Consider the following 21,573-nt stretch of genomic DNA (forward strand, 5'->3'; position numbering starts at 1 on the left):
GTATTCATCCAAAGTTTATCACTTAGCTATAGTAATTGAATTCGGAATCTTCTCTACTGAAGACGCCAATCTTTTCTCTTTTGGACCATGCTCTCAGAGTAGTTCTTAGAGAACACTGGCAGTAGTTACACTTGCGTTTGTCCACCTTAATGACGTGTGGATAGACACTGGGGATTCAAACATCCACAAAGACCTGGTTCCTCTCCTGAATGAGCTTGCAATCTAAAGGGATAGAACCTTTTGTAGCTTTTTTTTTTTTTTGTAATAAGAATATAAAAGTAAAGCACTTACCTACCTTTCCCCTCACAGCTGTACCATTCTTGGAGAGACAGAAGCACTTCACGGGACCGATAAATCAGATGTGGTTTGTACTTCTCTTCCACCTACAAAACCACCAAATGGTATGTTGAATAGAGCAGGTTGGTTGGGTAGACGTGCCCCAGTCTAGTCAGCTCTTCTAGATTTCTCCCAAATTACATGCTATATCCAGAGGCGTCCATTTCTCCCTTTTCATCTCGTCCTACCCATGGTCAGCTCAGTATTTTAATTCCAGATATGTTGTTTATTTGATAATTTTCTACTGTGGAATGGATAACTAGTAATTTATTCGTATATGCCAAAAAAAGAAAGAAAACTGAGGTGTAAACATAAATTAAAATGCCCAAATGTGATAGGATGGTGGTGGTCACCGTGGTCACAGTAGGGTACCTATGGGAGATTTTGGTCACCAGCCAGAGTTAGCAACTTGTTAGAAGATAATTATCATTATTTCTGGAACATCCTGTGGATCAAATCAATCTCAAGTACAGTTTCAGTGATTGACAGAAAGTTGACAGTTAATGGCGGAAGCTGCTTACCCAGGTGAGCGAGATGTTGTGAAGGTGGGTCCAGGTATCACAGCACAGGAGGAGGCATAAGTGGCAAGAAAACCTTTCTAATGAGGCAAGAGAACCTAGTCCACAGAGCGATGGGGTTGCTGAACATTGACTAAGAAAATCAAGGCCTTAGCTTTGACATTTTGGCAAACAGGAGAACATCAGAGGGTTCTGGATAAGGAATTGCACAGTCAGAGCAACATTTTAAAAAGACCATTAAGAGAACATTAAAAATAACTGAGGGAATAAAAAATTGTCTTAAAAAAAGACAGAAGGAGAGGACTTCCCTGGTGGCGCAGTGGTTGAGAATCCTCCTGCTAATGCAGGGGACATGGGTTCAAGCCCTGGTCCGGGAAGATCCGACATGCCACGGAGCAACTAAGCCCGTGCACCACAACTACTGAGCCTGCACTCTACAGCCCGTGAGCCACAGCTACTGAACCCGTGTGCCACAACTACTGAAGCCTGTGCACCTAGAGCCCAAGCTCTGCAACAAGAGAAGCCACGGCAATGAGAAACCCACGCACTGCAACGAAAAGTAGCCCCCGCTCGCCGCAACTAGAGAAAGCCCGCGTGCAGCAGCAAAGACCCAATGCAGCCAAAAAAAAAGGCAGAAGGAGAGGAAAAGCAAGAGTCCGGAAACCAGGTCATGTAAACCAAGAGCTTATAATGTAAAGGTACTAGCAAGTACCTTAAGTGATCAAGGGGGGATTGAAAAAAATGGTTGAGTCCACATTGTGTTGTAGATGAAGTACCTGAAACACTTCGCAGGATGGCTGTGGTTCTGTTCTCATGACCAGCAAAACCCTGGTGCCATGTTGTTATTTGGAAAGAGATTTGATAAGGGGCTTCCTTTTGCCTCCAGAGCCCAGCCACCTGGAGAGAGTAAAGTGTTCTGTAGATAAGCAAAGATGATGGATGGTGTGGTCATCCCTATTAGAGTTGTTCTAAAGTAGAAGCATTTAAATATGGTCCTGGCTTCCCTGGTGGCGCAGTGGTTAAGAATCCGCCTGCCAACGCAGGGGACACGGGTTCGAGCCCTGGTCCAGGAAGATCCCACATGCCGCGGAGCAACTAAGCCCATGTGCCACAACTACTGAGCCTGCGCTCTAGAGCCCACGAGCCACAACTACTGAGCCCGCGTGCCACAACTACTGAAACCCGTGTGCCTAGAGCCTGTGCTCCGCAACAAAGAGAAGTCACCACAATGAGAAGCCCACACGCTGCAACAAAGAGTAGCCCCCGCTCACCGCAACTAGAGAAAGCCCGTACACAGCAACGAAGACCCAACGCAGCCAAAAAATAAAATAAAATAAATTTATAAATAAATAAATAAATACATACATACATACATACATACATACGGTCCTGGGCTGGCCCCTCAGAGCTCTGGCAGCCGGCAGGGCTGGGCTGCATTGTCAATGTCACCCTTCGGAGCGGGAGCGCTCCCTGGCAAACCTACAGTCAGGGTCGGGGACCTTCCTATTGCTCGTATTCCACACCAACATCCTTGATTCTGGGGTTTGACTGAAAGGGTTATGTTTTTAAATGGAGAAAGTAAAAGTAAACAATCTTTAATGCCGTTTTTCTCATTTTCTTCCAACGCAGAACCCCAGATTTACTTGCCCAGTTTAATTATTCTGCTTCTCTTCATATCTGTGGCATTAGTTGCTGCTGTCATCTTTGGTGTTTACTATAGGAAAAAAGGGAAAGCACTAACAGGTATTGTGTCTATGGTGGGTTTTGAAAATGAATCTTAAAGCCAATAGATACATTTCTAGGTGTATGCTTTGAAGAGGTGTATATTGCCCTCTGACTGCCTCTGGTGATCTGTTTAAACTAAGGTGACACACGCTTTATACCTAATTCATTGTTCTCTGGCAAAACAAACAAACAAACGAACAAACGAACAAAAATCCATTGTGCCTGTTTATGTATATGCAAACAAAAATATTCTAGGTGCAGGAAACCAATGACTGTTGTATAGATTATATAGTGTCAGATATACAGAGGTTGCATTTATCCTAGAATACAAACATTTTTAATTACTTAAATTTAATTAATTACTTAATTAAAACAGAGACAAAATGTTCAGGTAAATGGCAGATGGAAAGTTTTGACTGGGGTGTTACCCTGATAGGTGAATTTAAAATGCTGAAAATAAGTGGTCTTATATTCAGTAAAATGCAGGTGCTCATTCTTAGAATGAATAATCAAGTGTCATCTTGTTTATTGGGAATAGTTTTTCCACAAAAAAAAATTGTTTGATAGTGTCTTTTAACATCACATTCTGTTTGACTTTTATACTACAAAGCTAAAAAGTATAATTTTTAAGTAAGTGTTCAAGGCTTCACTAGGTTTCCTAAACTTAGTGCACATCGTTGTCTTTTGAAGCACCTGTGGTCTCACCATCCTTTCCCATCTTCAGTTGCTCACTTGTTTTGTCCGCCTTTGCTTTGCTGTGATTCCATCAGTTCTCTCACAGTCACGTCCATAGACTTCATGAAATCCTGCATCTCTTAACTATTTCCATTAACATTCCATCGCCTAATGTAACACTGGGCAACCAAAAGATTAAAGAGGGAAGATGGTGACTGACGATGCCAGTGTTAAGCAGAGAGTATTTGAAGAGGAAAAGTTGGAATTAACTTTTTAAAAAGTCTGTCATTATTGAATATTGTTATTTAATGCAACTTCACCTCCCCAACATTGGAACTGGGGATTTGAATAATGCATGTTCAGAGATGCTGATGGATTGCTCACTCATATAGCCATGTTTTCATGAGATAAACAGACTCCCAGTGTTTTATTCTTTAGTTTTTTTTCTCTGTGATAATCTCTTTTGGCCACATCTTACCAATGCCAAAGGCAATGGGCCTGCCCATCACTGAGTCGGGATGGGGGACTGTCAGCTTTCTCTTCATCCCTTCGTTCAACACGTATTTTTTGGCCACCAGGGACTGGACAGACACTGGGATCTCAATACTGAGCAACACAAACAGAGCCAGTGCCCTCATGGAAGAAGCTTCTCTGTGAGCAAGGCAGGGATTGGTCCATAGAATGAGGCTGAGTGTGGAAAGGGAGGTGCAAGAGCTCCAGGGGCGACAGAGTTGTCTGTCCAGCCTCGGGGTCGGCCAGGGCCTCCCAGGGCGGAGGCAGGGGACCTGAGATCTGAAAGACAAGTTGGAATGAACTAGCCCAAGGGGAGCTAAGGAGAATCAAAAGCATTCCATGCAAAGAGAATTGCATGATTGGAGGGAGCAGAGCAAGTTGGGGAGATTGGAAGGTTAGCGCAGCTGGAGCAGAAAGTCAGAACCAGTGTGACATGAAACTGCTACGAAGTGTGCTTCCATCCTGAGCAGAGGGAGGCAAAACAACCCTGTGGTTTTAGTATTTGGCTATTTTAGTAATTAAAACAAATTTGGGGGTACAGAAAGAGTGGATGCAGACCCACCAGTAAGGAGGGCTTTTGCAGTCAACCAGGAGAGAGATTATCATAGTAGTTATGAGTAATTACCACCTCTGTGTACAAATGTTATTTTTAGTATCATCTGTAACTGTCTAGTCCTGATCCCTAAAAAGAAAGAGCTGCAACTTTCCTTTTATTTGGAGTATCTTTATTTTTATATAATTTTAAAGTGATAGAAAATAAGCACGAATAATAATGACGATGATAGTCGTAACTGACATATTAAATATTTATCATGTACCAGCACTGCTCTACACATTTTACGTGTCCTAAGTCTCCACAACAGCACTGAGAGGGCGGCATTATTATTTCCCCCATTGTATGATGCAGAAACTGAGGCTCAGAGAGGTTAAATAGACCAGGCAACGTCACATAAGAGGTATCATTACCTATTATGATGACGTCATTATCTTCCAGTGGAGAATGGACAACCTCTTAGCTTTAGTCTTTATAGTGAATTCAACATCAAATATTCAGTGGAGGTGGGATAAAATTTTATCTTTGTATTATATACATTCATAGATTTTTTTTAATTCATAGATTTGACCTTTTAAGCTTCATCAGTTCTATTTTAAAAAGTTAAGGAAGATATACTTTGTACACGCCACAGAACATATTCTTTCTTCTGAGAAGCAGCAGGGTGTAGGGGAAAAGGATTCGGGGCCCACTGGAATTCAGTGGGGCCTGACACAGCCTTCTGGCATGCACTTTACTTTTATCATACATATATTTGTGCTAAGTCCCCTAGACCCACGTCACCTTTGTTCCCCTACACTACCTAACAGGGTCCCTAAGAGTCAAAGAAAAATTGCTAAGGGCATGAGAATGTCTAGTCAGAACAGCAGCTCTGACAGCCCTCAGATGTGCCTGAAGGTATTCGATGGAACATTAGGGCATCATATTTGTCTTTACATAGATCAAAAAGTTCTATTTTTGATAGGAGGAGGAAGATGCCTTCATAGTCTTTAAATTGGTTGATTTTCTTTTAAATGTTTCACTCTCAGATTTGCAGACGATTGTGTTTAAAGACAATATTGATCTGACATAGTGGTCAATAATACTGAATTAGAAATAGGAAATAATAATATGAAGCGCTTATCCTTACTTTGTTTTTCTAGCTAATTTGTGGCATTGGGTCAATGAAGCTTGCGGCCGCCTAAGTGGAAATAAGGTAAATTTAAAAGTCTTAAGTGCCTCCTTTAAGTACTGTTAACAATTTGGGGGAATTCCCTGATGGTCCAGTGGTTAGGACTCGGCGCTTTCACCATCAGGGCCCGGGTTCCATCCCTGGTCGGGGAACTAAGATCCCACAAAGCCAAGTGCACGAGACCAAAAAAAAAAAAAAAAAAAAAAAAATTGGCTGATATAACTATTATTAGTCAAATAGTGAATGGGTACTTCCTTGAGAGGATGGAACCTCACATCCCAGGATTGATCCCCACAGAGTAACCCAAAGCCCAAGTCAGTGCTCATCCTAAATGCTGTTTTCTTTGTATTGCATTCCATTTCTGTCATCTCTGTGCCCATGTACTTTTTATATTATTATTTTAGTGCCAATCTCTATTGCCTAGGACAGAATCCTAGGAGGGAAGAGCGGTCACATTCCTGTACTCTGTAGTTATTTTGGTGGCTTTTAATTACGGTATAACTTCAAAATTGTCGGAAAGCAGTGAGATAGTACAAAAACTTCCACCTGCCCTATACTCAGATCCACCGATTGTTTATATTTTCACATTGCTTTATTATTTGCAATCTGTACGTTTGTATATGCATATGTATATTTTTTTCTCTTGAACCATTTTTTTAAAATTTATTTATTTAATTAATTTATTTTTTGGCTGCATTGGGTCTTTGTTGCTGCATGCGGCTTTCTCTAGTTGTGGCTAGCAGGGGCTACTCTTTGTTGCGGTGCGCGGCCTTCTCATTGCGGTGGCTTCTCTTGTTGCGGAGCACGGCCTTCTCATTGCGGTGGCTTCTCTTGTTGCGGAGCACGGGCTCTAGGCGTGCGGGCTTCAGTAGTTGTGGCTCGCGGGCTCTAGAGCACAGTCTCAGTAGTTGTGGCACATGGACTTAGTTGCTCCGTGGCATGTGGGATCTTCCCGGACCAGGGCTCAAACCTGTGTCCGCTGCATTGACAGGCGGATTCTTAACCACTGTGCCACCAGGGAAGTCCCTAAAGATATATAAACTTTAAACCTTGAGTTCATACTGATTTCTCCAATTCTGGCCCCAACACTACAGGATTTATTGTAGTCTTTCTGTAGCTGTATTTGAATCTTCCCTTCTCCAACAGTAAGAAACCCAGCTCCTATTATTCTCAGTATATTTACTCATTTACTCAGTTCCAGAATACACAGAAAGTAGTTTCAGAATCACTAAGCCATATCACAGCAAAAAGCAAAGCTACTACCAGAGTTCAATATTTCTTTACAGGGTTTTTTAAAAATTTAGATTGAGGGTATAGACAAAATCCTGTGTTCTAAAGTTATTTGGGTCAGCTCTCCCCCTTGCTTCAGTGTAAACATGCTATCCCATTGGAAATGCAGTTAGACTCATCTGATTCTGGTGGTACTCTACCTGAGGGTTCTCCCCACCCCCTAAACTTAAATAACCCAAATAAAGCGACATAGTGAGTATTCCATCTGTACTTGTTACGGTGGAAATAATTACTATAAACACCATTTTCAGCCACGTTTAGCAGACCCATGTTCTAACATCGCTGGTATTAATGCTCTGCCTTCTGAATTTAAATCAGCAGGAGTCCTCAGGCAGCAATCTTAGCTGCGCTCGTGTGGAAGCCCCGAGTCAGCGTGAAATCTGTGAGGGTGTCTTACTGCTGACTCTGGAACAGAAGATGTTTTCTGAAGATATGTGCTGTCCTGACAGTGGAGGTGCGTGTGCAGGTGGCGGTCCCTGTGCGCCGGGAGAAGACGCCGGGATGCTCACCCTGGTCAGCGAGATTGAGGGGGACCCCTTCAGGCAGATTCCCACGGAAGACGAATACGTGGACAGGCCCCCCCGGACCCCAGACTCTGTATTGTTCCTCACTCAGCCTGGAAGCACATCCACACCGCCTTTCCCTGAACCCCTGGAGGTGGGAGAGAATGACAGTCTAAGCCAGTGCTTCACTGGGACAGAGAGCTTCGTGGACTCCGAAAGCTGCCACTTCGCCGAGCCTCCGTGCAGGACTGACTGGATTCCTATGTCCTCAGAAAAGTACTTGCAAAGAGAAGTGGAGGGTGGCAATTGCCCCCACTGGGCAGCCAGCTCCAACTCTGCAGATGGCTGTGCAGGCTGCAGGAACCCCGCTGGGGAGGACCGGGAACCCCTGATGGGTTGCCCCCAAAGTGGACCCTTGCCCCAGAGCGCCTATGGCATGGGCCTTCCGCCCGAAGCGGCTGATGGGGCAGAGGCGGGAGGCCAGCCCATGGATGGGGCTGATGCACGGCTTCCCAGCTCGATGAGGGGAGGTCCTGGCTCTGGAGGCCCTTCCAGTGACCAGCCACCTGCATCAGGTAAGTGACTCTGCTGGTTTCTCCCTTCTGAGCAAAAAGGCCTGGTCTCTGTGCAGTATCTGGGGACAAGTGTCACATGCCGTTCAGGAAAGAAGGACGCTAACATGGGAAAAGTTCAGCTCGAGCATTTTCTCCTGATAAGCCTCTTTACAGGCTGGGTTTTGAGTCAGTCCACATGTTGGGTTTGTGGATTGTACCCCTGGGGCTCTCTCTCTTGGTTTATATGTGCCCCATGCCCTTTTCCATTCAGGCTTCTCACAATGGGATTAGACCTCAAATCCCAGCATTGACCCCTGAAAACAATGCCAACATTGACCGCAGGACTGGCTGAAGTCAAGGCATTGCCTCAGATTTCTGGGTTTGGCTGCAAAAGCGACCTAGGCCTCAAATTTCTTTAAAGCGACCTAGGCCTCAAATTTCCCCCCAAAAAAGCTCTTATAAGTTTCAGGACAACAAACAAAATTGTTTAGTTAATCGTTGATTAATTAATATTTATTGCGTGTAGCTTGTTGATTCCGGGCCAAATTAATGGGGCAGTGGCTGTCCTTTGATGCTTTTTATGAGAAGCCCCTTTTATAAACACTGCATAGGATATATTTATGGAACCAGGAGGATGGTTTTACAATTTAAAATCATTATAGAGATTTATTGCTGCACCACTGCTTGAGTGTGAATAGGCCACCAGTTGTAATATTATAACTTTTTTCTGAGAAGGTAAAACATCCTCTGTTTTATTATGTAGTTACAGGGAACTTTTCTGCTGATGGTGAGGGCTTCCTCTGGTTCCGGGGATTGTTTGCTGTATTATGGGAAGGGGTAGTCAGGGATCTCTGAGAAATTTCTGAAAGCTATAGACCCTCTCTCCAGAAAAATGAATATATGCATATGTACTATTTAAGGGGCTTCACAGAACCCTCCCACTCTCCCAAACCACAAAGCCCGTTCATGGACCACCTTTATCCTGGGATGCTTTTTCTTTTTCTTTCCTGCCTCTTTATTTAGACTGCCACCGGGTCTAGCAGCTGGTCTTTGAATTATTTTATAACTATGAGGTAGCTCAATCGGGCCCTAAATGGAGACTGTTTTGCCCCATGCTGATGATGGCTCCTGGCTTATTGGGTAGAACAATGAATTTGAATCTGTTCTCCAAGGTTTGTGGTTTTGCTGCAACTACACAGATTCACTGATGGGTAAATTCTCTATCAGTTCTCAGTCAAACTGAAAGGAGGAGATAGGCCTGGGGATATTTTTCAAAGAACTGATATGTTTTTCTTCCAGAAGACCTCAACTTTTTTTTTCAAAGATTTTAAGTAATTTCCGTGTCTAAAAGTTTGGCTCTATGGTTCGTTTGCATTGGTCTCTTTCTTTTCTACAGGTTAATTTTCTTCCCACTGGTTGCACACACAGAGAGAACACGAGTATTTGGGGGTGTGGGGAGGAAGGAGGCGGAACCTCAGTGCGGCAGCTGCCACGTCTTGTGACACTGCAGGGGACAGACCTGTTTTTCAGTTGCTAACATCAGGAAGGTGATGTTTGCTGCTGTGTGAAAAGCAGCAGCAGTTCTTGGAAGAACAGCACTGGCCAAAGTGAAAGAGATCAATTTTTTCGTAGTGTCATGAAACCAAAAATGCGGATCCGAGCTCTCCTATAAGGAGTTAAAGCAGTGCCCATCTCTGCTTTTTTTATCTTTTTTTTCTCCAGCACTAAACATCTAGGCGTGGAAAGAAGGAAAAAAAAAAAAGTGTGTCATCAACTAAGTGGTATTAATTTGCAAAAAGTTTACACTGCTTTTTCTATCTTAATCTGGTGCTCAGCCATATAAAACATCCATAGAGAGTTGCCAGCAAGTGGGCCAAATTCACGTTCGCCTGAGGAGAAGTAGCAGCCAGATTGATTTTTGAGGCTGTGCAGGTCTCTCCATAATTACTTCTACATAAACAGGCCTTCTGATTCCTGGTCAAAATAGCACTTTCTCATTATTGCTTTTTTTTAATTGTCATAGTTTATCTTCTATAAAATGTGTGAAAGAGGATGGAGCTTGGGTGAACGTTATAGGTGGGGTTAATCCTACACGATCTCCTGAAAGCCACTGTGCTCTCAGGACTTGAGGGAGGTGACCTTTTTATTGGCTTTTGGATTTTTATATGTGAGTATTTAAGAAGAAAAAAACTTACAACCAAATCAAGTGGTTTCTGCAGAAATGACAGGGTTGGGCGCCACCTAAGTAGGGAAAAGTATCTCCTTTACACCCAGCTTCCTTGTGAAGAGGATGATTGTTCTTCAAACAGCTCCACAAGCCTATCTTTCAAAAATAATACCCGACGGTAAGTCTGTCTTAGCAGTGTCACAGCTCTTAAAGCACAAGGAGAGTGATCAGCAAAAACCAATGAAAGGGGAAAACATACTTGTGGTTTTGTTTTGCGTAACCATGTCTTGATTTACGTCTTAAATTATCCTGATGACATGACGGTGGTTACCTTGGTTACAAGCCCTTTCACCTGGAGTTTGGAGAATTCTGTGTCTAGAAAATGATGTCATGTGAAAGAACAACTTCTTATGATTAATGTGTCACTAGTTGGCCTGTGACTTGCTTCTGGCTCCTGAGATCACTTAATTGGTTCAGACACTTCTGAACTGGAGAGAGGTGTTTGTTCCCAGGGCCCACAACAATTCTTCATGAGCACCAGCTACATGATTCTCTATCACATCTTTACTGAGGTTCCACTGAGACACGGAGACTTGGAAAAGCTTGGAAAACAAGTAGGGATTGGTGCTAGGGAATGGACAACACAAAGAGAATAAATAATTTGAGAAAGCAAGGCCCTGCATGGCCAGCCCCCCTAACCTGCAGCCTGTTGGTGCTCTTCACCTGCTCACCCACCTAAGTTGGGCCAACGCCAGCCTCAGCCATTTTTAGTGGGAATCTCTCACTTTCCTGCTTCTGCACTGTAACAGGCCTCCCCTAGTGTGGCCACTCTGTCCCCACACGGTCCCCTTTTCCAGAGCACCCAGCTCCTCCTGACCTTCAAGTCCCAGCTCAAATGCTGCTTCCTAAACCAGGGATGCATGTTAGCTGCCTGGGTGGCCACTCTCCCCTTCCGTGCCCTCGGCAGCCCCTCGTAATTCGTCTTGGCATCTTTCTCACCGAGCCCAGCACACTCGTACCTTTATCAACAGCCGTCTCTAGGCAGCCACGAACAGTTAGTTGGTAGGAATTGCCGTGACCTTCACCACTCCCGATCTTCCTCGTCTCTCCCATGGCAGCTTACTCACAGTATAAGTGAATAAATGTTCATAAGCTCATTCATTCATTCATTCATTCCTCCATCCATCCAGTCATGAATAACTAAAGGAATAAGAGCCCATAGCTTCCTGTTTGTTCCCTAACTCACTCTCAGCCTCCTACCTCTTCGGTCTGTTCAGGGGAGCAGGGGGCCAGGCAGGGGATGGAAGGATGGCCGCTAGCTGTCCTGGGCAGACTTAGGTGTCCTGGGCAGAGGAGGCAGAGATGGCAGAAACAAGGATGCGCTGGTCCATCCAAGTGGCATAGACACGCCTAGGCTAATGCCTGGGAGCCAAGGGCACTGGAGGATGAGGGTACACGCCTGACTCCATTGTCCCCCATCCTTGGTCTCCCATCCCTGGGCCCCACCCCGTCCTGAAATGACTATTCTTGACCATCCACTTCCATCCTGAAAGACAGATGAACATTCTCTTACCCCAGTTTTCTTCCCCTTCCTCCCCTCTCCCTGAGCAAAGGACAGTCCTCTGTTTCTAACTTTCTTCTCTCTCCTGTTGCAATGCCATCCACTAACTTGTGTTTGACTTTTAGCTAAGTATCGTAAGGGCAGGTATTAGCTCACTGATTCTATAAGTCAAAAATATTTTTTAATTCAGTTATTTGGTAATAAAATTCAGCATTCATTGATGCTAAAGGTCAAGGCATTATTTCAAAATATAAGAAAAATTTGTTCACTGTATCTTTTAGTTTAGCCCTACTTCCCTTCCTTCTATTCTAATGGGGCTCATTTTGGAAGGGTTTCGTTTGTGAGCCATTCTAAGTAATTTTCAAGCATGATTCAGAATGGAACTATTAAATACTGTTTCCCTTCCCATATCATCATAGACCCAGTTTCTTCCAAATGCCTGAAACAGATCTTGCATTTCCATAAAAAGGAAAATCACATGAGAAGCATATGGGTTAAATATAAAATAAGTTTTTAAAAAATTCCAAAAGAACCCAGTATAGCCTGGGTAATTTGAGTGGATTTGTGTATATTTTTAGTTCTTTTCCTTGGAAGAAAATCTACATGACAATTGGGTGGTATTATTTGCTATAGTTCTTGTGATTTAATATTCATACGTTATGCATTTTAAACAACATAATAAGCCTTTGAGAAGACAAGTATGCATTACCTTGCTTAAAAAGTGTAAATTGTGTCAAGGATTGAGTTCTTAAAAGGAATTTTGTTCTCTCTGCCGGAGAAATAGGGATTCCACGGGGCCTGCTATGCAAAGCAGGGGCTTAGCAAACTATAAACATCTTTCTGGTCATGATGAGACACTTCATTTATTCATTGTTTCTGTTGACTTAAAATGCTATTTTTAACTCTCTCAAGTGACCTGAAAATTTTTCTAGCTAAGTCACATTAAATATTAATGTTAAGCCAACCAACCCATTTTAAATGTTAGAAACTCTTCAGGTGTTCTAATTTAATAAAAACCCTCATGTCATGCTAGTTCTCAAATCATCCTTTTGGGTAGCCTTCACATAGAAGTCTATCAATCCCCTTGTGTTCAGAGGCACATTAAGCCTGTTCTGACATCCTGAAGGTTGCATTTTTATCAGTGACATTATAGGTATTAGCTACCAGGTGCTGGCTAAGTGCTTCGTGTAGGTATTACCTTCCCACTTCCTCACAGGAATCCTGTGGGCAAGGTCCTCGCCCAGGACCACAGAGCAAGTCAGCGATGAAACCGTGACTCAACTATCTGATTCTGAAGCCTATGCCTTCAACCATGGCACTGTCTCCCCATAAATCAGTGCCAATGTTACTGATTTCATTTGTTTACCGTGCGCTGGAGAATCCTCACTGTGCTGTAGAATAAGGGCAAACTCGGGCTGGGATCATTGGCTACTCAGGCTGAGCACAGGGCAGTGGCCAGGCCAGGCCCAGAAGGTTCCATGGGAAGGGGCGCTAGTGTCTGTGCAGGAGGTGATGGCTACTTTGGCCTCTGAGTCCCCTTTCTTCTGCCAATTGTCTCAGGAAGTTACTGTTTTCACTATCACCGATTCTTTTGGGAGGAAAGCTCTTTCTTCCACGTGCCTCCAACCCCATCTTTTTTTGAAAGTAAAATAAAATTAAAATAAATGCCAGAGGCAGCTTGCTGGGGAAAGCTGGCGGAAAGACAGCTTCGGAGAGTAGGGAAGAGGGAAGTGACGGGCCTGGCTTTGCTCGTATTCCCATAGGTCTGTGGACTAATGGGACCTATGAAAGCCTTAAGCCTTCTTAAGGCATCTTGGACAAGCCTCATGCACCCCATCCCTCCCTTTCCACATTCCCCCCTTAACCAGCCACCAGCAAGGGAGAAGGTCTCCCCTGACATCAGAACGTCCTGGGGTTTCCTTGGCTGTCAGTGGAGAGGGCTACCCCTTCCGGGCATGTACCAGCTGCAGAAACCCCGGCAACCATGCTGATGAGGGGGCCCGCAGCACCCACCTTGCTGACATGGGGTCCTTTTGACTCACCATCCCTGGGCCTTGCCCTCTCAGGTCCATTCACACAACCGTGTAAAACCCTCTGAAAGGCAGAAAGCTGATTTCAAGGAACGATTGCTTGTAAACAAGGACAGTTCAGGACTGAGGCGTAATACAGGATAAGGATAATACCAACTCATTCAAAACCTTGACCTACTCTAGTGCTACATTCAACTAGCTGCTGACTTGCATGATGAGAAATGAGATGGTGGGGGATTTGTGTAGAATTACATAGATGAGTGTTCAAAATGGAAACAGTCAGAATGATGGATTATTTCAGCAAAGAAAATAAAAGTTGGTTAGATTGCTAGAGGTAAGTGCCCTTTCAGTCTTCAAGGTATTTTGATGTCCTTCAACAAGACAGGGATGGAAAGATAACATGACCGCTCAGTACATTTCCCGAATCTCATTTCCTGGGGAGTTCCATGAGCACAAACATTACATTCTGGGAGTAAAGATGCCAGCATTGCACCTGTGAGAAATTCTGTGCTATTTCCCAAGCATTTTCAAATCCACTGTCTCGTTTGACCCTATGCCATCCTGCTGGCTATTCACGCATTCATTTATTCATTCATTTAACATTTATCATATGCCTGCTCTGGGCGGCTGCATGCTGCCAGGCTAGCTGGGCTTGAAAATTGATGCTCGTTTCATAAAGAGCAGACCGAGTTGTTAGGTAGTTTGTCCCAATTCCACAGCTAGTGGATGCCGAGCCAGGGCAGGACCAGAGCTTTCAGGGTCCTGCACTCTCCTCTGTCCCAACCCCATTTCTGTCCCTCCTGTACTCGGGCCGCCACTGAAACCACCACCCTTTTAGTCACCAGTCATATTCTTTTTTTTTTTTTTAACATCTTTATTGGAGTATAATTGCTTTACAGTGGTGTGTTAGTTTCTGCTTTATAACAAAGTGAATCAGTTATACATATACATATGTTCCCATATCTCTTCCCTCTTGCGTCTCCCTCCCTCCCACCCTCCCTATCCCACCCCTCTAGGTGGTCACAAAGCACGGAGCTGATCTCCCTGTGCTATGCACCTACTTCCCACTAGCTATCTGTTTTACGTTTGGTAGTGTATGTATGTCCATGCCACTCTCTCACTTCGTCCCAGCTTACCCTTCCCCCTCCCCGTATCCTCAAGTCCATTCTCTAGTAGGTCTGTGTCTTTATTCCCATCTTGCCCCTAGGTTCTTCATGACCTTTTTTTCCTTAGATACGACCCAGCAATCCCACTACTGGGCATATACCCTGAGAAAACCATAATTCAAAAACAGTCATGTACCAAAATGTTCATTGCAGCTCTATTTACAATAGCCAGGACATGGAAGCAACCTAAGTGTCCATCAACAAATGAATGGATAAAGAAGATGTGGCACATATATACAATGGAATATTACTCAGCCATAAAAAGAAACGAAATGGAGTTATTTGTAGTGAAGTGGATGGACCTAGAGTCTGTCATACAGAGTGAAGTTAAGTCAGAAAGAGAAAAACAAATACCATTTGCTAACACATATATATGGAAACAGTCATGCTCTTAAGAGAGTGAAACACCACTCTAAGCTGCTAAAAGCTCTTTGCTGTTGAAGTTGAGACAGGTGAGACTAGGATGCCATGGATGTTAGTAGATTACTTGCAGGTGAGTCTGTATTGTGATGAGGCTGGAGAAAGAAGGCTGTTAGACAGTTTTCATCCCTGAAGCCATGTCAGTCAGTAGAGGGGGAAAAAGAAGCAAGCCTGGAATGCTCACATGAGGAGGAACTGGGAGCTGGTGTTTGTAATGCAGCCAGCCTGGCACAGAGGGAGCATGCAGTAAATTCTGGATTTGAGGTGTTCCATCACTATTAGTATTGTAATAGTGATCCAGCTTAATCTTAATCTAGCTTCACTTAACCATAGATTAGCCCACATCCTCCTAACCTCTGTAGAGTGGCCTGACGGAAGCCGACAGCACACTGATTACTCACAGCTAATGGGTCACTCTAGGACACCCCGGACCTTCTGCTGCCGCCCAGAGAATGGCCGCGCTTACTAAAATCCACAGGTCTGCCCAGTCCTATGAGCGTGAGTTGATCCTGTTGTAATTTAAAACGTTAACTGTTGCATTAACTGGTTAAAAAAAAAAAATTGAAGTTGATAAGCATGAGAATTATTTCAATGAAAACTATTAAGTGCTTCAGGAAGATTCAAAGAATGAGCTGCTAAAATCTTTTTGCTGTTGAAGTTGAGAGGGTGAGGTGATAAAAGGCTGAGGCAATAAAACTCTAGAAGGATTCTGCACTTAGACTGCTTGGCAGCTGGCTTGGTTCTCATTTCACTTTAAAGAAACCAAAATGAGATCGGAGGCAAAGCCTGACAGGTATAATTGACACAGTCAGCAGACCTTTTCTCAAAGGGACAAGCCTCAGTTCTCTATCAGAAAGTGGGTGTTGAAAGTTTTATAGCGGGTGGCAAGTGGCTTGAACACCAGGGAAACATATCATAGAGTCCACATTTTAGGAGCACCGGTGGGTAGCCTCTGCAACTCAAGAGTTTTACCGAACGTTGAGTTCTTTATCAATAGAGAAAATTAGATCGGCAAATGTGTCTGCAATATTGAAACATGTCCAACTTATAAAATGTTACCTCCAAAAAGAGTAACATTAAATTAGAGCATCAGTGAGGGGGGAGGGGGAAACAGAGCAGCACTCCTTATAGCTGTCTGCCACCTGCTACAAAGTTTCCAGAGCCCAGTGAAAAGTGCATATATGAAGCCCCTTGTGCAAAAATTAGTAAGAATTTCAAGATGATGACAACAGAACATCAAACAAGCACGGGGCCCTTCTGAGCACAGGGCCCTGTGCGACTGCACAAGTCACATGCCCCTGAAGATGGCTCTGCTGTCACTTACTGTTACTGGCAAATAAGTAGAGCTTTTTAAAGTTTAGCCTGTACCAGTTTACTACTCTCAAAAAAGTCAGGGTGAATGGAACAGACTTGGACTTGATCGAAGGTAGTTTTTGTCATTAATTGTACTTTCGATGAAGAAACACATGAAGAATAAAATTGTTTGAGAATCTCATACTCTTTCTAGGTAGCTTTTCTTTACATCCTAATCGTTCAGGAGTTTAAAGGCCTTTTTTTGGTCCTCCCCTCCATACTGTGCCCCCTGCAAGAATAATATTCTTGATCCAGTCTATGGATCGAAGAATTACAAAATGTTTAAATATATTTCTTAGGAAAAAGGGTTTGAGTTCCATTTGGAAAAAAATATAGAAAATAAGGATATCGATCCTATAGAATATATCAAAAATATATTGTTGACCATGAGGCAAAGGCATGGAATGACATTTTTTTGTTTTTTGGTTCTTTGGCTGCACGGCATGTGGGACCTTAGTTCCTTGACCAGGGATCAAACCCGTGCCGCTTAACGTTGGAAGCGTGGAGTCTTAACCACTGGACCGCCAGGGAAGTCCCCTGGAATGAAATTCTTAAGAAGAAAAGTTTTGGACCGCCAGGGAAGTCCCCTGGAATGAAATTCTTAAGAAGAAAAGTTTAACACAAAATCTTGATGTGTAAGATAATGGTTAAAAAAAAAAAATGGGTTTTTATCTGAGTTCAGACAAACTGAAGATTCTGATGAGGAAGGTAAACAACAATGGAGTCATGATGATGATTTGTTGGAAAATAAAATTTTAAATGATGGAGAAATTATATATACCATGACATAAACAGATAAATCCATATGAAGAGGACAAAAAAGATATTAAATTCAAGACCATAGATCAATCACGCAGTGGCTAGCACTGCCCTGTGTGTAGGTTTACATGATCTTGAAGAACAACAGAATCATGATGTTCTTCAATGTTGTAATAATAAAAAGCTAAAGGAATTATACCAAGAAAAAAATCATACTTTAAAGCAACTTAAATTTGCTGCTCTTATTAAATAATCTTGGTATTTTATTTTTTATTTTTAAACAGTACATTTTAAATTGGAATATGGTTTATGGTATACACATATTATTTTTGATTTCTCACTTTGACTTTTTCTGTTAACTAGTGATCCCTCAACTAGGAAGACTTCTCCTGTGTTATTATGCTCATTCATGCTGCTGCTGCTACAGTAGAGACCTTATATCAGCTCTGTTAGTAGTTGTTGAGTTGCTTGAAAAAGTCATTTACAAGTTCACCTCTTCAACATCTTTTTAAACTTAAAACATATAACTTGCATTCACACATTGATTTTTTAGTATAGGGACATATGTGTTGGCTGAATATAGTTTCCTGAGCCTTTTTCACGTTAACCACACCATCTTAATTTCCAGGCATAACAAGTCTGAATGCAAACTCCTTCTGCATTTTTAAAGTCTCTTTTTCATTTTTTCTTTTAACAGCTGCCTTGTCCACGCCACCACACACCAGTTCAGCAGCTTGCTGATGCCTTTTGTTTTGCGTTTAGTGGCTCACATTTATTTGGGTCCTTGCAAAGCATTCACTTTAGTTTTCTTAGAAACATTTGCCTTTTTTTCACACTTACTTACATTTCACAACTTTACATAAAGATACAGACAGACCTTGGAGATACTGCAGGTTCAGTTCCAGGCCACCGCAATAAAGCAAACACCACAATAAAGTGAGTCACACGAATTTTTTTGGTTTCCCAGTGCATGTAAAGTTATGTTTACACTATACTGTAGTCTAAAAAAATAATGTACATACTCAGTTTAAAAATAATTATTGCCAAAAATGCTAACCATCATCTGACAATGCAGGGTTGCCACAGACCTTCAACTTGTAAAAAACGCAGTATTTTCAAAGCACAGTAAACCCAAGAGCAAGAAAACGAGGTACACTTGTATTTCATTAGATTTCCTAATAGGTTCAACTAGTTAAAAGCAGACTTAAGAACTAACTTGGTAGCTGGTGAGAGCAGAAAGACATAGGCATAATAGAGAGTAGACCTGTAGCGTAGAGTACGCTTGATGTTATGAGCACCTATGTTTTTTTTTAATTTTTATTTTATATTGGAGGATAGTTGATTCACAGTGTTGTGTTAGTTTCAGGTGTACAGCAAAGCGATTCAGTTATGCATATACATATATCTATTCTTTTTCAAATTCTTTCCCAATTTAGGTTATTGCGAACATTGAGTAGAGTTACGTATGCTATACAGTAGGTCTCTGTTGGTTATCTATTTTAAATATAGTAGTGTATATATGTCAATCCCAAACCCCCAATTTATCCTCCCCCTCCACCTTTCCCCTTTGGTAACCATAAGTTTGTTTTCTAAGTCTATGAGTCTGTTTCTGTTTTGTAAACAAGTTCATTTGTATCATTTTTTTTAGATTCCACATTTAAGTGATATCATATGATATTTGTCTTTGTCTGAATTCACTTCACTTAGTATGATAATCTCTAGGTCCATCCATGTTGCTGCAAATGGCATTATTTCATTCTTTTTAATGGCTGAGTAATATTCCGTTGTATATACGTACCACAATGGATTCTCTTTATCCATTCATTTGTTGATGGACATTTAGGTTGTTTCCATGTCTTGGCTCTTGTAAACAGCACTGCAATGAACACTGGGGTGCATGTATCCTTTCCAACCATAGTTTTCTCTGGATATATGCCCAGGAGTGGGATTGCTGGATCATGTCTGTGTATTTTAGAGGTAATGGAGAACATGGGTCAATCTGCCTAGTTGGTGAATGGAATACTAGCTGTACTTGCCCAAGTCGCTTGGGGGAATTAATAGGCAAATAAATCCCTGCCACCACCCATCTAGGAACATCCCCAATACAACTGCCAACAGGAGAAAGAGCGTGAGTCACAAATCCTTCCTTGTGACTTTCAATTTGTTGCTCATATTTGAAATCTCTGTTTTCATTGAAATCCCTGTAATGGGCCACTGTGCCTGTCTCAGGATCTCTGAAGGTACCCTGTGGGTGGAGGGAAGGCTCCTGGTATTTCCTGAATGCTGTTAGTATTTCAGTCAGACCATCCAAAATATGCCTTCCACATTTGGGAGAAATCTCTTCATGGAGAGTAATGACAGAAACGATTTTATTTGTGTAATTATTATTAAGCTTTGTCACAACACAGAAGAAAAAAAAAAAAGATGAGGTTAATAGTGAGGCACTGTTTTTATGTTCACCTTCCCTGGTCAGGCTGAAAGATTCTGCTTGTGATGCTGAGTGTTGGGGCATTTCTGCATCTGCTTGGTTTGTGGCATTTATTTTCACCTGGGTCATTTGTAGAGCATCAGTCTTTAACATAGGAGAATAAGAGGTAGTAGGTTTCCTAACAGTTGTTGAACTTTCTATTTGTTTTTCAAATGGCCCACTAATTAAAGACTGGCTAAATCCAGTCACCCACAAAAAGTGATGATAGAACCCCCTGAGGACAAAACACCTCCCAGGGATCAGAAGGAAAGAGTGATTTGTAAGATTGTTTTTGTTTGGTTGGTTGGCTTTTCTCCATTTTAGTCTTGTGAATCTCTTTTTTTTCTAGGAGTTTAAAAAAATGTTAAGGAAATTAATTTCTGCTAAATCCTGAGCCCGGGTGGCCCCATGGCCCTCCAGGGCTGAGCTTAGGGACCTCTCCAGGGAGGGTGAAAAGATGCGAAAGAGTCTGGTCAGAGAGGAGGCTGGGCTGCGGTGGGCTCCAGGGTCCTAACGGGCAGCGACCTTCGCTGCAGCCTTTGCTTCCCTTCCTGATGCATTTGACCATTGCTGAGCCATTGGCTGTGTTTGCTGCGTATCCATCACGTGCGCACACCCTTTTGCAACATTTGAATCCCGTCTGTGATTCTGCGATGCGGGCGGGCTCTCCTGCCAGTGTCCCCCGAGGTCAATGTGGCCAACGACAGAACTTGAGGATGGCCCACTGTCGTGCTTCTCTTCCCTCGTCTTCTTTCTCTCTCCCTCCCTTCTTCCTTCCTCCACCTCAGTCAGGCCCGGTGAGACGGCAAAGGAAGGAACCACGGGAAGCGCCCCATGCATTTTAGGAGACGGGTGGGTGAGGAGGGGCCGCCCGTGAGAGGGCTGGGGCGCCAGCGCCCCTCCATTCATTGGAAACTTTCCTCTCACAAGACCAAGTTCTCGCCCAGAACTGATGATGACTCACCCTCTGCGTGTTCTCTCTTCCTCTCCCCTTGTAGGAAATGTGACTGGAAACAGTAACTCCACGTTTATTTCCAGCGGGCAGGTGATGAATTTCAAGGGCGACATCATCGTGGTCTACGTCAGTCAGAACTCGCAGGAGGGGCCGGCGGGGCCGGGCGGCGGCGCGGGGGAGCCGGTGGGCCGCCCGGTGCAGGAGGAGAGCCCGCCGTGCTGCGACTCGTTCGCCGGCCTCGGGCCGCGCTTCCCGGACACGTGCGCCGGCCTCGAGGTAGGCCCGGGGCTGCAGGAGCGAGGCGCCCCCGGGCCCGACAAGGCCTCGCGGCCGGTGCAGGAGCAGGGGGAGGCCGAGTCCGGCGCGCCCGAGACGCGGCGCTGAGCAGCCGAGAACCCGCTGCGGTTCGCAGCGCCCCTCGGAGCTGCGATGCAGCCGGGCGGGCGCAGAGCTGCGGCCCTTCCATCCCGCCCTCTGCGCCGCGCACGTTGGGAGCCGCGTCCCCACCTGACGATGCCGCCGCGCACCCGCGCCTGGGCGGGGCTGAGGGCGGGGCCTGGGATGGGGCGGGGCCGTGGCCCCAGAGGTGTGCCTTGCCGCCCCTCCGTTCGGTACACCTGCGTCAAATGATCGGACGTTCTTTATCCATCTTGTTCTAAATAGAATCGGGGACTTTAAAAACAAGCAAGCAAAAGTACATTTGTTATTACTACTCACTTCCATCCACAGTCACGTGTCAACTAATTGCACAGGTACACGTTGCTCTCCTCGGTTACTCCACTTTTTATCTCCTTCTATAGTTTTTCTTCTTCTACTTCCACCTCCCATTATTAGTTCATCAGTAGTTTGTCTCTTTA

The 21,573-nt window shown here is 43.8% G+C and overlaps 1 protein-coding gene across 1 annotated transcript in view; it reads left to right on the plus strand.

Annotated features, from left to right (window-relative positions):
- TNFRSF11A (TNF receptor superfamily member 11a) overlaps positions 1 to 21,100 on the plus strand; it is a 33,348-nt gene extending 12,248 nt beyond the window's left edge. The window contains exons 6-10 of the mRNA XM_068562470.1: positions 310 to 401; positions 2,484 to 2,597; positions 5,463 to 5,515; positions 7,100 to 7,859; positions 20,760 to 21,100. Coding sequence (XP_068418571.1) covers positions 310 to 401; positions 2,484 to 2,597; positions 5,463 to 5,515; positions 7,100 to 7,859; positions 20,760 to 21,100 — 1,360 coding nt within the window. The remainder of the gene's footprint in view (positions 1 to 309; positions 402 to 2,483; positions 2,598 to 5,462; positions 5,516 to 7,099; positions 7,860 to 20,759) is intronic.
- The last annotated feature ends 473 nt before the right edge of the window (positions 21,101 to 21,573 follow it).

This window comes from Eschrichtius robustus, chromosome 14 (genome assembly GCF_028021215.1).
Source record: "Eschrichtius robustus isolate mEscRob2 chromosome 14, mEscRob2.pri, whole genome shotgun sequence".
Classification (NCBI taxonomy): domain Eukaryota; kingdom Metazoa; phylum Chordata; class Mammalia; order Artiodactyla; family Eschrichtiidae; genus Eschrichtius; species Eschrichtius robustus.